The 15,000-nt window shown below is 29.3% G+C and overlaps 12 protein-coding genes and 1 non-coding gene across 13 annotated transcripts in view; 10 read left to right on the top strand and 3 right to left on the bottom strand. All coding sequences in view use genetic code 11, as the record gives it.

Moving 5' to 3' along the window:
- Positions 1-3,617, top strand: part of ycf1 — a 5,361-nt gene extending 1,744 nt beyond the window's left edge. Inside the window, exon 1 of the mRNA in view lies at positions 1-3,617. This exon is cut by the window's left edge and continues 1,744 nt beyond it. Coding sequence (NP_051117.1) covers positions 1-3,617 — 3,617 coding nt within the window.
- Positions 3,618-3,938: 321 nt separating this feature from the next.
- Positions 3,939-4,205, top strand: rps15 (ribosomal protein S15). Its single transcript has one exon. The coding sequence runs from the start codon at positions 3,939-3,941 to the stop codon at positions 4,203-4,205; it is 267 nt and encodes an 88-aa protein (NP_051116.1).
- Positions 4,206-4,308: 103 nt separating this feature from the next.
- Positions 4,309-5,490, top strand: ndhH (NADH dehydrogenase subunit 7). The gene has a single exon. The coding sequence runs from the start codon at positions 4,309-4,311 to the stop codon at positions 5,488-5,490; it is 1,182 nt and encodes a 393-aa protein (NP_051115.1).
- Position 5,491: 1 nt separating this feature from the next.
- On the top strand, positions 5,492-7,654 carry ndhA (NADH dehydrogenase subunit 1). Its single transcript has 2 exons — positions 5,492-6,044; positions 7,125-7,654. Exons 1-2 carry the CDS (start codon positions 5,492-5,494, stop codon positions 7,652-7,654), a joined length of 1,083 nt encoding a protein of 360 aa, NP_051114.1.
- Positions 7,655-7,738: 84 nt separating this feature from the next.
- Positions 7,739-8,257, top strand: ndhI (NADH dehydrogenase subunit I). Its single transcript has one exon. The coding sequence runs from the start codon at positions 7,739-7,741 to the stop codon at positions 8,255-8,257; it is 519 nt and encodes a 172-aa protein (NP_051113.1).
- Positions 8,258-8,593: 336 nt separating this feature from the next.
- On the top strand, positions 8,594-9,124 carry ndhG (NADH dehydrogenase subunit 6). Its single transcript has one exon. The coding sequence runs from the start codon at positions 8,594-8,596 to the stop codon at positions 9,122-9,124; it is 531 nt and encodes a 176-aa protein (NP_051112.1).
- Positions 9,125-9,391: 267 nt separating this feature from the next.
- Positions 9,392-9,697, top strand: ndhE (NADH dehydrogenase subunit 4L). Its single transcript has one exon. It carries the CDS (start codon positions 9,392-9,394, stop codon positions 9,695-9,697), a length of 306 nt encoding a protein of 101 aa, NP_051111.1.
- Positions 9,698-9,937: 240 nt separating this feature from the next.
- psaC (photosystem I subunit VII) lies at positions 9,938-10,183 on the top strand. Its single transcript has one exon. The coding sequence runs from the start codon at positions 9,938-9,940 to the stop codon at positions 10,181-10,183; it is 246 nt and encodes an 81-aa protein (NP_051110.1).
- A 150-nt stretch (positions 10,184-10,333) lies between these two features.
- ndhD (NADH dehydrogenase subunit 4) lies at positions 10,334-11,836 on the top strand. Its single transcript is given in 1 exon segment — positions 10,334-11,836. A coding segment is annotated over 1 exon segment (1,503 nt).
- A 217-nt stretch (positions 11,837-12,053) lies between these two features.
- On the bottom strand, positions 12,054-13,040 carry ccsA (cytochrome c biogenesis protein). Its single transcript has one exon. The coding sequence runs from the start codon at positions 13,038-13,040 to the stop codon at positions 12,054-12,056; it is 987 nt and encodes a 328-aa protein (NP_051108.1).
- A 111-nt stretch (positions 13,041-13,151) lies between these two features.
- On the bottom strand, positions 13,152-13,231 carry trnL. The gene has a single exon. It is a non-coding gene; the product is annotated as a tRNA-Leu (tRNA).
- Positions 13,232-13,893: 662 nt separating this feature from the next.
- Positions 13,894-14,052, bottom strand: rpl32 (ribosomal protein L32). The gene has a single exon. The coding sequence runs from the start codon at positions 14,050-14,052 to the stop codon at positions 13,894-13,896; it is 159 nt and encodes a 52-aa protein (NP_051107.1).
- Positions 14,053-14,862: 810 nt separating this feature from the next.
- The window catches only part of ndhF (NADH dehydrogenase subunit 5), a 2,241-nt gene continuing 2,103 nt past the window's right edge, over positions 14,863-15,000 (top strand). The window contains exon 1 of the mRNA in view: positions 14,863-15,000. This exon is cut by the window's right edge and continues 2,103 nt beyond it. Coding sequence (NP_051106.1) covers positions 14,863-15,000 — 138 coding nt within the window.

The following is a 15,000-nucleotide window of genomic DNA, read 5'->3' as shown; positions in this document are numbered from 1 at the left end:
GAACTGATAGCAACGATCAAACGCTTATAAAAAATTTTATGGATTTCCCTGAAATCAATAAAAAAGTTCCTCGATGGTCATACAAATTAATAAGTGAGTTGGAAGAATTGGAAGGCGAAAATGAAGAAAATGTACCAATGGAGCCTGGAATTCGTTCAAGAAAAGCAAAACGTGTAGTGGTTTTTACTGATAAAGAGCCACATGGCGAGATTTATACTAATCTCAAAGATAATCAAAATTCTGATCAAAACGATGAAATGGCTTTGATCCGTTATTCGCAACAATCTGATTTTCGTCGAGAGATAATTAAAGGATCCATGCGTTCCCAAAGGCGTAAAACTGTTATTTGGGAATTTTTTCAAGCAAAAGTACATTCCCCCCTTTTTTTTGATAGAATAGATAAACTTTTTTTTTTTTCGTTTGATATATGGGGGCTAAAAAAAAAAATTATTAAAAATTTCATTTGGAAAAAAAAAATTGATAAAAAAGAAGAAGAACAATCAAAAAGAGAAGAAACAAGACGGATAGAAATTGCAGAAACTTGGGATAGCTTCCTATTTGCTCAAATAATAAGAGGTTCTCTCTTAGTAACTCAATCAATTCTTAGAAAATATATTATATTACCTTTATTGATAATAATTAAAAACAGTGTCCGTATGTTATTATTTCAATTTCCCGAGTGGTCCCAGGATTTAAAGGATTGGAAACGTGAAATGCATGTTAAATGTACTTATAATGGGGTTCAACTATCCGAAACAGAATTTCCAAGAAACTGGTTAACGGATGGTATTCAGATAAAAATCCTATTTCCTTTTTATCTTAAACCTTGGCATAAATCTAAATTTCAAGCATCTCAGAAGGCTCGACTAAAAAAAACAAAAGACAAAGGAGAAAAAAATGATTTTTGTTTCTTAACAGTTTGGGGAATGGAAACCGAACTACCGTTTGGTTCTGCCCAAAGAAAGCCTTCTTTTTTTGAACCTATTTCTAAAGAATTAAAAAAAAGAATCAAAAAATTAAAAAAAAAGTCTTTTGTGGTTTTAAAGATTTTCAAAGAAAGAGCACCCATTTTCCTAAAAGTCGCAAAAGAAACTAAAAACTGGATTCTCAAAAACTTTATTTTTATAAAAGGAATTTCAAAACGAAATCTAATTCCATTATTTGGCCCGAGAGAAATATATGAATTAAATGAACCTAAAAAAGATTCAATAATAAGTAATCAGATGATTCATGAACTATCTGTTCAAAATAAATCCTTGGAGTGGACAAATTCTTCACTTAGCGAAAAAAAAATCAAAAATTTGATTGATAGAAAAAAGACAATCAGAAATCAAATAGAAGAAATTTCAAAAGAAAAACAAAACTTAACTAATAGTTGTACCAAACTGCGTTATGATTCTAAAATAATTGAGTCATCAAAAAAAATTTGGCAGACATTCAAAAGAAAAAATACCCGATTAATTCGTAAATCCATTTTTTTTTTTAAATTTTGCATCGAACAAATGTCTATAGCTATTTTTCTAGGTATCATTAATATTCCAAGAATTACTACACAACTTTTTTTTGAATCAACAAAAAAAATTCTTGATAAATATATTTACAAGAATGAAGAAAATGGAGAAAAAAAAAAAAATACTCTTTATTTTATTTCGACTATAAAAAATTTAATATCCAATAAAAAAAAAATGAGTTATGACCTATGCTCTTTATCACAAGCATATGTATTTTACAAATTATCACAAATTAAAGTTAGTAACTTTTGTAAATTAAAGGCTGTTCTTGAATATAACATATGCATAACATCCTTTTTTGTTAAGAATAAAATAAAGGTTTTTTTTCAAGAACACGGAATCTTTCATTATGAATTGAAAAATAAAACCTTTTTGAATTCCGAAGTAAATCAATGGAAAAACTGGTTACGAAGTCAGTATCAATACAATTTACCCCAGATTTCATGGGCTAGATTAGTAACCCAAAATTGGAAAAATAAAATAAATAAAGATTCTCTAGTTCTAAACCCAAGTTTAACCAAAGAGGATTCATATGAAAAAAAGAAATTTGATAATTATAAAAAACAAAAATTTTTTGAGGCCGACTCATTATTAAATCCAAAACATAATGTAAAAAAAGATTCTATATATAATCTTTTTTGCTATAAATCTATTCATTCTACAGAAAAAAATTTTGACATGTCTATAGGCATTGCCCTAGATAATTGTTTAGTCTCTTCTTTTCTAGAAAAATATAATATTCGGGGTATGGGGGAAATTCGGCATAGAAAATATTTGGATTGGAGAATTCTTAACTTTTGGTTTACAAAAAAAGTAACTATTGAGCCTTGGGTTGATACTAAGAGTAAAAAAAAATATATTAATACTAAAGTTCAGAATTATCAAAAAATTGATAAAATAACGCAGACGGATCTTGCTAATAAAAAAAGAAACTTTTTTGATTGGATGGGAATGAATGAAGAAATACTAAATCAGCGTATAACAAATTTTGAATTTTTTTTCTTTCCGGAATTTTTCTTATTTTCTAGTACATATAAAATGAAACCATGGGTCATACCAATCAAATTACTTCTTTTAAATTTTAATGAAAACATAAATGTTAATAAAAAGATCATTCGAAAGAAAAAAGGTTTTATACCATCAAATGAAAAAGAATCCCTTCGATTTTATAATCTGAATAAAGAAGAAAAAGAATCGGCCGGTCAAGTAGAACTTGAATCAGATAAAGAAACAAAAAGAAATCCCGAAGCAGCTCGATTAAACCAAGAAAAAAATATTGAAGAAAATTTTGCAGAATCAACAATAAAAAAACGTAAAAATAAAAAACAATACAAAAGTAATACAGAAGCGGAACTTGATTTATTTCTGACAAGATATTCGCGTTTTCAATTGCGATGGAATTGTTTTTTTAATCAAAAAATTCTCAATAATGTAAAAGTATACTGTCTCTTGGTTAGACTAAACAATCCAAACGAAATAGCGGTATCTTCTATTGAAAGAGGAGAGATGAGCCTAGACATTCTAATGATTGAGAAAAATTTCACTTTTGCAAAATTAATGAAAAAAGGAATATTGATTATTGAACCTGTGCGTTTGTCTGTACAAAACGATGGACAACTTATTATATATAGAACCATAGGTATTTCATTGGTTCATAAAAATAAACACAAAATAAGTAAAAGATACAAAAAAAAAAGCTATATTAATAAAAAATTTTTTGAAAAATCCATTACAAAATATCAAAACAAAACTGTAAATAAAAAAAAAAATAATTATGATTTCTTTGTCCCTGAAAAAATTCTATCCCCTAAACGACGTAGAGAATTTCGAATTCTAATTTGTTTCAACTTAAAAAAAAAAAATGCTAGGGATACAAATTCAAGATTTGATAAGAATATTCAAAACTTGACCACCGTTTTGCATAAAAAGAAAGATCTTGATCTTGATAAGGATAAAAATAACTTAATTAATTTAAAATCCTTTCTTTGGCCCAATTTTAAATTAGAAGATTTAGCTTGTATGAATCGCTATTGGTTTAATACTACTAACGGAAATCATTTCAGTATGATAAGAATACGCATGTATACGCGATTTCCAATTCCTTAATCATAAATACTTTTTACTATATATAATAAGTTACGGTATATGAAAACAACTATATGCACAAATATGAGGGATTGTTTTAAATTAAATCTTTATACATGAGATTAATTTAATCAATCACATAGATACCAATTATAGCGGATTCATAAATAAATTAACAGAATCCTTCTTTTTGAGATCTAAATTTAGATTTTTTTCTAAAATGAAGAATTAAGAGGTTGATAATTAAATTAAGATCCTTGTACAAAAAAACTACCATTATTATTACTGATCAGTAAAATTAATATCTTTCAATTCATATTAAAAGGGGAAGGATTTCTTTTTATGATAAAAAATATAGTCATTTCATTTGAAGAACAAAAAGAAGAAAGCAGGGGATCCGTTGAATTTCAAGTATTTAGTTTCACTAATAAGATACGAAGACTTACTTCACATTTGGAATTGCACAGAAAAGATTATTTATCTCAGCGGGGTCTACGAAAAATTCTGGGAAAACGTCAACGACTGCTGGCTTATTTGTCAAAAAAAAATAGAGTACGTTATAAAGAATTAATTAATCAGTTGAATATTCGGGAATTAAAAACTCGTTAAATTCAAAAATTGTGAATTAGTGAATTTTTTAGATCTTGAATTTTTTGATAAACTTCTTTATTCAGAAATCTAATTCATGCCAGAACGAATCAAGGAAAAACTTATGAAGAGACCAGTTACAGGAAAAGATCTTATGATAGTCAATATGGGACCTCACCACCCATCCATGCATGGTGTTCTTCGCTTAATTGTTACTCTAGATGGTGAGGATGTTGTTGACTGTGAACCCATATTAGGTTATTTACACAGAGGAATGGAAAAAATTGCAGAAAACCGAGCAATTATACAATATTTACCGTATGTAACGCGATGGGATTATTTAGCTACTATGTTTACAGAAGCAATAACAGTAAATGGACCAGAACAATTGGGAAATATTCAAGTTCCTAAAAGGGCCAGCTATATCAGAGTAATTATGCTGGAATTGAGTCGTATAGCTTCTCATCTGTTATGGCTCGGCCCTTTTATGGCAGATATTGGTGCACAGACTCCCTTTTTCTATATTTTCAGAGAACGAGAATTTGTATATGATCTATTCGAAGCTGCCACCGGTATGAGAATGATGCATAATTTTTTTCGTATTGGAGGAATAGCGGCTGATTTACCTTATGGTTGGATAGATAAATGCTTGGATTTTTGTGATTATTTTTTAACAGAGGTTGTTGAATATCAAAAACTCATTACACGAAATCCTATTTTTTTAGAACGGGTTGAAGGAGTTGGGATTATTGGTGGGGAAGAAGCAATAAATTGGGGTTTATCCGGACCAATGCTACGCGCATCCGGAATACCATGGGATCTTCGTAAAATTGATCGTTATGAGTCTTACGATGAATTTGAATGGGAAATTCAATGGCAAAAACAAGGAGATTCATTAGCTCGTTATTTAGTACGACTTAGCGAAATGACAGAATCCATAAAAATTATTCAACAGGCTCTGGAAGGACTTCCAGGGGGTCCCTATGAGAATTTAGAAAGCAGGGGCTTTGATAGAAAAAGGAATCCAGAATGGAATGATTTTGAATATCGATTCATTAGTAAAAAACCTTCTCCTACTTTTGAATTATCAAAACAAGAACTTTATGTAAGAGTTGAAGCTCCAAAAGGGGAGTTGGGAATTTTTCTCATAGGAGATCAAAGCGGTTTTCCTTGGAGATGGAAAATACGACCACCGGGTTTTATTAATTTGCAAATTCTTCCTGAACTAGTTAAAAGAATGAAATTGGCTGATATTATGACGATACTCGGTAGCATAGATATAATTATGGGAGAAGTTGATCGTTAAAATGATAATTTATGCAACAGCAGTCCAAACTATAAATTCTTTTGTTAAATTGGAATCTTTAAAAGAGGTCTATGGACTCATATGGATATTTGTCCCTATATTTTCTCTTGTATTGGGAATCATAACAGGTGTACTAGTAATTGTGTGGTTAGAAAGAGAAATATCTGCAGGGATACAACAACGTATTGGACCTGAATACGCCGGCCCGTTGGGAATTCTTCAAGCTCTAGCCGATGGGACAAAACTACTTTTCAAAGAAAATCTTCGTCCATCTAGAGGAAATACTCCTTTATTTAGTATTGGACCATCTATAGCAGTTATCTCTATTTTACTAAGTTATTCAGTAATTCCCTTTAGCAATCACCTTGTTTTAGCGGATCTCAATATCGGTATTTTTTTATGGATTGCCATCTCAAGTATTGCTCCTATTGGACTTCTTATGTCAGGATATGGATCAAATAATAAATATTCTTTTTTAGGTGGTCTGCGAGCTGCTGCCCAATCGATTAGTTATGAAATACCATTAACTCTATGTGTTTTATCAATATCTCTACGTGCGATTCGTTGAAACAGAAACGTTTATTTTTACTATTCCGTTTCTTCTAGACGAATCAGTTAAAAAACGGAATATATATTTATCTTTCGAATTAATCGAAATAATTAATAAAAGGAATTTGATAGTTATATATGAGTGAAAAAAAAACTGCTCTGAAATTTGCAGTAAAACGAAAAATGAGTCTCATTTCCTATGTACAAAGGTTAAACGGAAATAAACATAAGTGTAAGAATCACTTTACCCCAAGGTTGGTTGATTAGTCATCCTGACTTGAAGCGGGTTAAATATATTAACCGGTAACCGGATGACGTTTTCACTATCAGTTATATAGATTAACATACATGTATTACAAAGTGAGCGGCAATTAGGTAAAAGTGAGTGGATGGTTAGAAACACCAAAATACACAAAGAATTTGTAATAGAGATTAACCAAATTGAAAAGGATATTTAGGCCTAACATAAGATAAAAAAAAGAAGGTTAATTGGGGCTTTAAATTAGTAGAAATGATCAGACAGTACTCCCCAAGATTCCGATTCAGAGTATGCTCCTATCCACCGACAAATGTAATGACTATCAGAAACGAAATAATCCTTTATTTTTTATAAGTCTACCAACTTTTTTCTAAAAAAGAAAGAAGAATAGGAACGAAACAAGGCTCTTTTTTTTTTCATATATTTCGAAAATAAAATCGAATTTCTGTCATGAATAATAAAAAAATAGGATGTCTAATTATTTTTCGTAATCGAAAACCACGATGGGCTTAAATACTTTTTTTTTTTAGGAGTTTTTTATTAAAGGGTTAAGTTATTACTCAACAAATAGAAATTCAAATTTGTAAAGGGGTGAGATGAATTCCGAAGCGCGTTTTTTATTCTTAGAATTTGAGCAGACAGAATTCCATTGGTATAATTCGGGACCCCAGATATATTTAATCCATTTTAGAACACATCATATCCATCTAAATTATAATCTGGTCCTTAGATTTATTTATGGCCCCCGAGGAGCCGTATGAGGCCAAGACCTCATGTACGGTTCTGAAATAGCGGTGAAAATAGTAATGTTCTCGCCGACTAGGATTATCTAACAGTTTAAGTACAGTTGATATAGTTGAGGCACAATCAAAATATGGTTTTTGGGGATGGAATTTGTGGCGTCAACCTATAGGTTTTATCATTTTTCTAATTTCTTCCCTAGCAGAATGCGAGAGGTTACCGTTTGATTTACCAGAAGCGGAAGAAGAATTAATAGCAGGTTATCAAACTGAATATTCAGGTATAAAATTTGGTTTATTTTACGTTGCTTCTTATCTAAATCTATTAATTTCCTCATTATTTGTAACAGTTCTATACTTAGGCGGTTGGAATATTTCTATTCCGTATATATCTATTCTGGAGCTATTTCAAAGGGATCAAATTTTTGGAACAACAATTGGTATCTTTATTACATTAGCTAAAACTTATTTGTTTTTGTTCGTTTCTATCGCAACAAGATGGACTTTACCTAGGCTAAGAATGGATCAACTATTAAATCTTGGATGGAAATTTCTTTTACCTATTTCCCTTGGTAATCTATTATTAACCACTTCTTTCCAACTCTTTTCACTCTAAATTTAAAATGAATCTAATATATTCATTATTTGTTTTAAACAAGAGACAGAAACAAAGATAAAATTATTCAGAGATAATTACAATATGCTTCCTATGATAACCGGGTTCATGAATTATGGTCAACAAACCCTACGAGCTGCAAGGTATATTGGTCAAGGTTTCATGATTACCTTATCCCACACAAATCGTTTACCTGTAACTATTCAATATCCCTATGAAAAATTAATAACATCGGAACGTTTCCGCGGTCGAATCCATTTTGAATTTGATAAATGCATTGCTTGTGAAGTATGTGTTCGAGTATGTCCTATAGATTTGCCTGTTGTTGATTGGAAATTGGAAACTAATATTCGAAAAAAACGATTGCTTAATTACAGTATTGATTTTGGAATTTGTATATTTTGTGGTAATTGTGTTGAGTATTGTCCAACAAATTGTTTGTCAATGACTGAAGAATATGAATTTTCCACTTATGATCGTCACGAATTGAATTATAATCAAATAGCTTTGGGTCGTTTACCAATGTCAGTAATTGACGATTACACTATTCGAACAATTTGGAATTCACCTCAAACAAAAAATGGGGTAAACCCTTTAATTTGATTAAAAAAAGAATTCCAAGTTGTTGAATTATATTTATATAAAGAATTTAATTAAAAACTTGTATTGTATTTATATAATAATAATAATATTAAGTATTAAGGCACATTCTTTTAATATAATATATTCGTAATTACTTTCTTGAAATTGATAGGTTGAAAATACACTTTAGAAAAAAAAAAAGAGAAAACAGCCTAATACTAATAATTGTATCTACATCAATTCATATCCATTAGATTCTAATTTCACTCTATTTAGAAACATATAAAAAACAAATTTCCTGGTTAAATTAATAAGGTCATGAAAAGGATTTCGATTTTTTCTTATTTTAATAATATAATGGATTTGCCTGGACCAATACATGATTTTCTTTTAGTTTTTCTGGGATCCGGTCTTCTAGTAGGGGGTCTGGGAGTGGTATTACTTCCCAACCCAATATTTTCAGCCTTTTCCTTAGGATTTGTTCTTGTTTGTATATCTTTATTGTATATTCTATCAAATTCCCATTTTGTAGCTGCTGCACAACTCCTTATTTATGTGGGGGCCATAAATGTTTTAATCATATTTGCTGTGATGTTCATGAATGATTCAGAATATTCCACAGATTTCAATCTGTGGACCATTGGGAATGGGATTACTTCGTTGGTTTGTACAACTATTCTTTTTTTATTAATGTCTACTATTCTCGATACGTCATGGTACGGGGTTATTTGGACTACAAAATTAAACCAGATTCTAGAGCAAGATTTAATAAGTAATAGTCAACAAATAGGAATTCATTTATCAACAGATTTTTTTCTGCCATTTGAACTCATTTCAATAATTCTTTTAGTTGCTTTGATAGGTGCAATTTCTGTGGCTCGTCAATAAAAAATGTTCTAAATTATTAAAGACCAAAGAAAACTTTGTGTATGTTATGATTTTTTCCGTTCATTCAATTAAATTTGATTGAATACTATTTCATATTTTAAGGATCAATTTTTATATTTGATATATATTTGTATTTGATATATATTTGAAAATTTTTTTTACCTAAATATTTTTTTTATTCGTACTTTTTTGTTATATTCTAGTTGATGGAATCCGGTGAATTATTTTTCATATTGAAATGAATCAAAATTGATAAGGAGTTGCTGAATGATACTCGAACATGTACTTGTTTTGAGTGCCTATTTATTTTTGATTGGTCTTTATGGATTGATCACAAGTCGAAATATGGTTAGGGCTCTTATGTGTCTTGAACTTATACTCAATGCAGTTAATATGAATTTCGTAACATTTTCTGATTTTTTTGATAATTCCCAACTAAAAGGGGAAATTTTCTGCATTTTTGTTATAGCAATTGCAGCCGCTGAAGCAGCTATTGGATTAGCTATAGTCTCGTCAATTTATCGTAACAGAAAATCAATTCGCATAAACCAATCGACCTTATTAAATAAGTAACATAACTAAAAAAATTATAGATTGAAATTTGCATATATGATAAGTTATGACCTACGAGATTCTATTTGTAAAAATCTAAGAAATCAAAGTATTTTAGCCCCATTTTTTATGAATTGAGCCAAAATTCATTACAAAAATTCTATTAAAGGAAATCATTGCTTCATCTAGTATTTTAATATACCATTCAGTTAGAAGTTTACTAGATTGAAAATTTATGACATTCAAAAAACTATCGATCCTATGTCACATTCAGTAAAAATTTATGATACTTGTATAGGATGTACTCAATGTGTCCGAGCATGCCCTACAGACGTATTAGAAATGATACCTTGGGATGGATGTAAAGCTAAGCAAATAGCTTCTGCTCCAAGAACCGAGGACTGTGTTGGTTGTAAGAGATGTGAATCCGCCTGTCCAACGGATTTTTTGAGCGTTCGAGTTTATTTATGGCATGAAACAACTCGAAGTATGGGTCTAGCTTATTGATACGTTACCGAAAACCTCATTTGAATAAATTTGGAATACATTTTATTTTTTTTATTGACAAGTACTCGTACTCAAAAAAGTTAAAAATTTTTTATTTATATATTTTTTTTGAGTACGCGTTCTTTGGACCTGGTGTATCTTGTCTTTACCACGAATGATTTTCCTTGGTTAACAATAATTGTTGTTTTTCCAATATCTGCTGGTTCATTAATGTTATTTCTCCCGCATAGGGGAAATAAAGTCAATAAATGGTATACTATATGCATTTGCATCTTAGAACTTCTTCTAACGACCTACGCTTTTTGTTATAATTTTAAAATGGACGATCCATTAATTCAACTGTCCGAAGATTATAAATGGATCGATTTTTTTGATTTTTACTGGAGAATGGGAATAGATGGACTTTCTATAGGAACTATTTTACTGACGGGATTTATTACTACTTTAGCCACTTTAGCGGCTTTTCCAGTTACTCGGGATTCCCGATTTTTTCATTTCCTGATGTTAGCAATGTACAGCGGTCAAATAGGATCATTTTCTTCTCGGGATCTTCTACTTTTTTTCATCATGTGGGAATTAGAATTAATTCCCGTTTATCTACTTTTATCCATGTGGGGTGGAAAGAAACGTCTGTATTCGGCTACAAAATTTATTTTGTACACGGCAGGAAGTTCTATTTTTTTATTAATAGGAGTTTTAGGTATAAGTTTATATGGTTCGAACGAACCAACATTAAATTTAGAACTCTTAGCTAATAAATCCTATCCTGTTACACTTGAAATACTATTTTATATTGGATTTCTTATTGCTTTTGCCGTCAAATCACCGATTATACCTTTACATACTTGGTTACCTGACACCCACGGTGAGGCACATTACAGTACCTGTATGCTTCTCGCTGGAATCTTATTAAAAATGGGAGCCTATGGGTTGGTTCGAATCAATATGGAATTATTACCCCACGCTCATTCTATGTTTTCTCCTTGGTTGTTGGTAGTCGGTACAATCCAAATAATTTATGCAGCTTCAACATCTCCCGGTCAACGTAATTTAAAAAAGAGAATAGCCTATTCTTCTGTATCTCATATGGGTTTTATAATTATAGGTATTAGTTCTATAACGGATCCTGGACTTAATGGAGCTATTTTACAAATAATTTCTCATGGATTTATTGGCGCTGCACTTTTTTTCTTGGCAGGAACGAGTTATGATAGAATTAGGCTTGTTTATCTTGATGAAATGGGTGGAATGGCTATCTCCATTCCAAAAATATTTACAATGTTCACTATTTTATCGATGGCTTCCCTTGCATTGCCGGGCATGAGTGGTTTTATTGCAGAATTCATTGTTTTTTTTGGAATAATTACCAGCCAAAAATATTTCTTAATTTCCAAAATTTTCATTATTTTTGTAATGGCAATTGGAATGATATTAACTCCTATATATTTATTATCTATGTTACGCCAAATGTTCTATGGATACAAGTTAATTAATATCAAAAACTTTTCTTTTTTTGATTCTGGACCCCGAGAGTTATTTCTTTCAATCTCTATTCTTTTACCCATAATTGGTATTGGGATTTATCCTGATTTTGTGCTCTCATTAGCAAGTGACAAGGTCGAATCCATTTTATCTAATTATTTTTATGGATAGTTTTCAGGAAAAAAAAAAGCATTAAAGTGAATTGTAATCAGAAGTCTTTGGTCTTTGTATTGTGAGAACCTTTTGAATCATTGTACTACTTGATTCAAAAGGTTCTTTATGATTTACTACTAAAACTAAATGAGATTTCTTAACTTATATGAAGTTAGATATAGATGCTATTTTTTTATTTTTTTATTTAGATTTCGATTCCTTCTTATTTGTTACTTTAATTCGATGTAAATGAACCATAACTATGTAAACCTATTCCTAAAAGATTGACGCCAAAATAGCATATCCAAATTAAAATAAAACCGATCAAAGCCACAATTGCAGAATTTATACCCCTAACATTCCTATTTGTTTTAATATGTAAATAAATTGCGAATATAGTCCAAGTAATAAATGCCCAAGTTTCTTTTGGGTCCCAGTTCCAATATGAACCCCATGTCTCATTAGCCCAGACAGCTCCTGAAAGAATGCCGACGGTTAAAAAGATAAATCCAAGACTAATAATACGAAAACTCCAAAAATCTAATTGTTGAATCAGTTGATACCTATAATAATTTCTAGAAAAACTAAAATTAATGTTTTGTTGTAGTAAAATAGAATTTCTTTCATTTATGTAGTAAAGTACATCAAAAGAAAATAATTCATTTAATAAAAAATTTTTTTTTATATTCTTTTTCCAAAAAGTAGGTCCGACTTTGCGAAATGTAATCACTAGAAGAGCTATTGATAATAATGATCCGCATAACAGAGCGCCATAGCCTAATATCATCATACTTACGTGCATCATTAACCACTGGGACTGGAGAGCTGGTACTAATATTGCAGACTGAGGCATTTTGTTTAAAAGACCTGAAGTAGCAAAACCCTGAATAAAAATAACACTTGGCGCAGTTATTGTGTTTAACTTATTTTGTTGTTTTTTATTAAAATAGGAAACCATATGAATAATTGAAAAAGCCCACGAAAGAAAAATTAATGATTCATATAAATTACTTAATGGAAAATGTCCTGAATAAATCCAACGAGTTAATAATAATCCTGTTATACCAAAAAACGTAATTATGATTCCTTTATCTGATGAATCAAAAAATCCTATGATTTCATCTAAATTAACTAATAAAGTTAAAAAATAAATTGTCAGCACAATTGAAACGACCGAAAAAGATATATGAGTTAATATATGCTCTAAAATTGAAAAAATCATAAAAAATTTGTTAAAAATTAATAAATTAATACTAGGTTTTACCCGATTTTAGAAAAAAGTCGGGTATTATTTTGATTATAAAACTTATAATATCTCTTTTAGAAGATCTTATGCCGCTACTCGGACTCGAACCGAGATGCTCTAGCACTGCTTCCTAAGAGCAGCGTGTCTACCAATTTCACCATAGCGGCAACTTGTTCAAAACAATATTAACAAGTTTTGATTCAATCGTCGAGATTAAAATTTAAATAAAGAAGCCAATTTATTAAAATTTCCAATTGATTTTTAAAATTATTTCAATTGACTTTTTGTCCTTTATATTTTTTTCGAGAATACAATGAAAAATGTAACTAAATTAAAGTAGTTGGAACTTCAACCCAAAGACAAAACTCTAAATGCTCTTTATCATTTTTTTTCATTTATATGAAAAAAAATTGATAAAAAAATGCTTTTTCGAAAAATAAAAACTTCTTCAAAATCCTTAGCAATTTTAAATAAAATTAGATTTTCCTAATTGCTCAAGAGAAATCAAAAAAATTATCAAAATATTTTTTTTGATGTATCTTTTTATATTGTACAAACATAAGATTTTTTGCTCACTTAAAGTAATTAATTTCAAGATCTTTTATTTCCTCATTAAGAGGAAATAAAAGATCTTTTTTTATTATTGTCTCAAGGTAGTGATGGGAACAATACGAATCCCCTTTTTGGAACTAAAAAAATGCGAACCTTTATTTTTTATATATTTTATCTATATATTGTCTTTTTTTCTTCTTTTGCTTCCTATTTTTTTTAGATGTATTTAAACAAATTGGTTTTTAAGTTAGGCTAATTCTAATTATTATAGTGTTTTTTATTTATTTTGCTGTACAAAAAAACTTTTTGAATTACCTGTAGAAAGTGATTTCCCTAATGAAAAAGCTTTCAACGATGTCCAATATCCCTTCCTTTTCCAAATTTTTTTACGAATACGCTTTTTCGAGATAGAAGTACGTTTTTTTGGAACTGCCATTCAAAAATGAAAAAAAATTTCAGTGGTATAATTGGATGTCAAAGACATTTATTATTTTATTCTTTCGTACTCCGTACGAGTTTTTTTCTTTCAAATTTTATTATATATTATTTTCAAAACAAAAAAGACATTCAAAAGTTTCAAACCCAACTTTTTTTTTTAACGTTTGAAATCCGTATGAGAGTACTCATTTAAATAATCTATACTGATAGCTTATATTATAAAAAAATTATAATATTTCTTCACATCATATGTAAAAAAAACATATCATTATAGTAATCTTTCTTAAAAAATATAAATAAAAAAAGCTCACTTAGTGTACTGAAAGACAATCACTAAATTCCACGATGAAAATCCATTCCTTAACAATCCTAAATAATCAAACTCAAATAACTTTGTTTTAGGTCAAGCTTTTTTTATATAATTAATATTAAGTTTTTTTTTGTCGTGGAAATCTTTGTTCTATTCTTAATATATGTATATAAATTATTGTAATATGGAATTATAATTCACTTTTTCTGTATTTGCATAAAATCACAATAAAATTTTATTTAGTAGTAATAAAAAAAGACAAATAAAATCTTTTGACAGTAACTTAGTAATATTTTTTAATCATTTCTAATTTTTTTATTTGAATATATATTGCTTTTCAAAGATTTATGAAGGATTATATTAATTCGAAAACATTTCTATTTAGGTTTGAAATCGCGTGCTTTTTTATTGTCCCCTTTGAAAAAAAAATATATATATACAAACCAGTGAATAAGAAAAAATAAAATTAAGAATAAAATAAAAAGGATTTTTTATTTTATGGAACATACATATCAATATTCATGGATCATCCCTTTCATTCCACTTCCAGTACCTATTTTACTAGGAGTTGGACTTCTCCTTTTTCCGACAGCAACAAAAAACCTTCGCCGCATGTGGACTTTTCTTAGTATTTTT

This window comes from Arabidopsis thaliana, chloroplast (assembly GCF_000001735.4).
Source record: "Arabidopsis thaliana chloroplast, complete genome".
In the NCBI taxonomy this organism is placed as follows: domain Eukaryota; kingdom Viridiplantae; phylum Streptophyta; class Magnoliopsida; order Brassicales; family Brassicaceae; genus Arabidopsis; species Arabidopsis thaliana.
The sequence above is the reverse complement of the archived record's forward strand: the minus strand, read 5'-3'. Positions and strand labels throughout refer to the sequence as shown.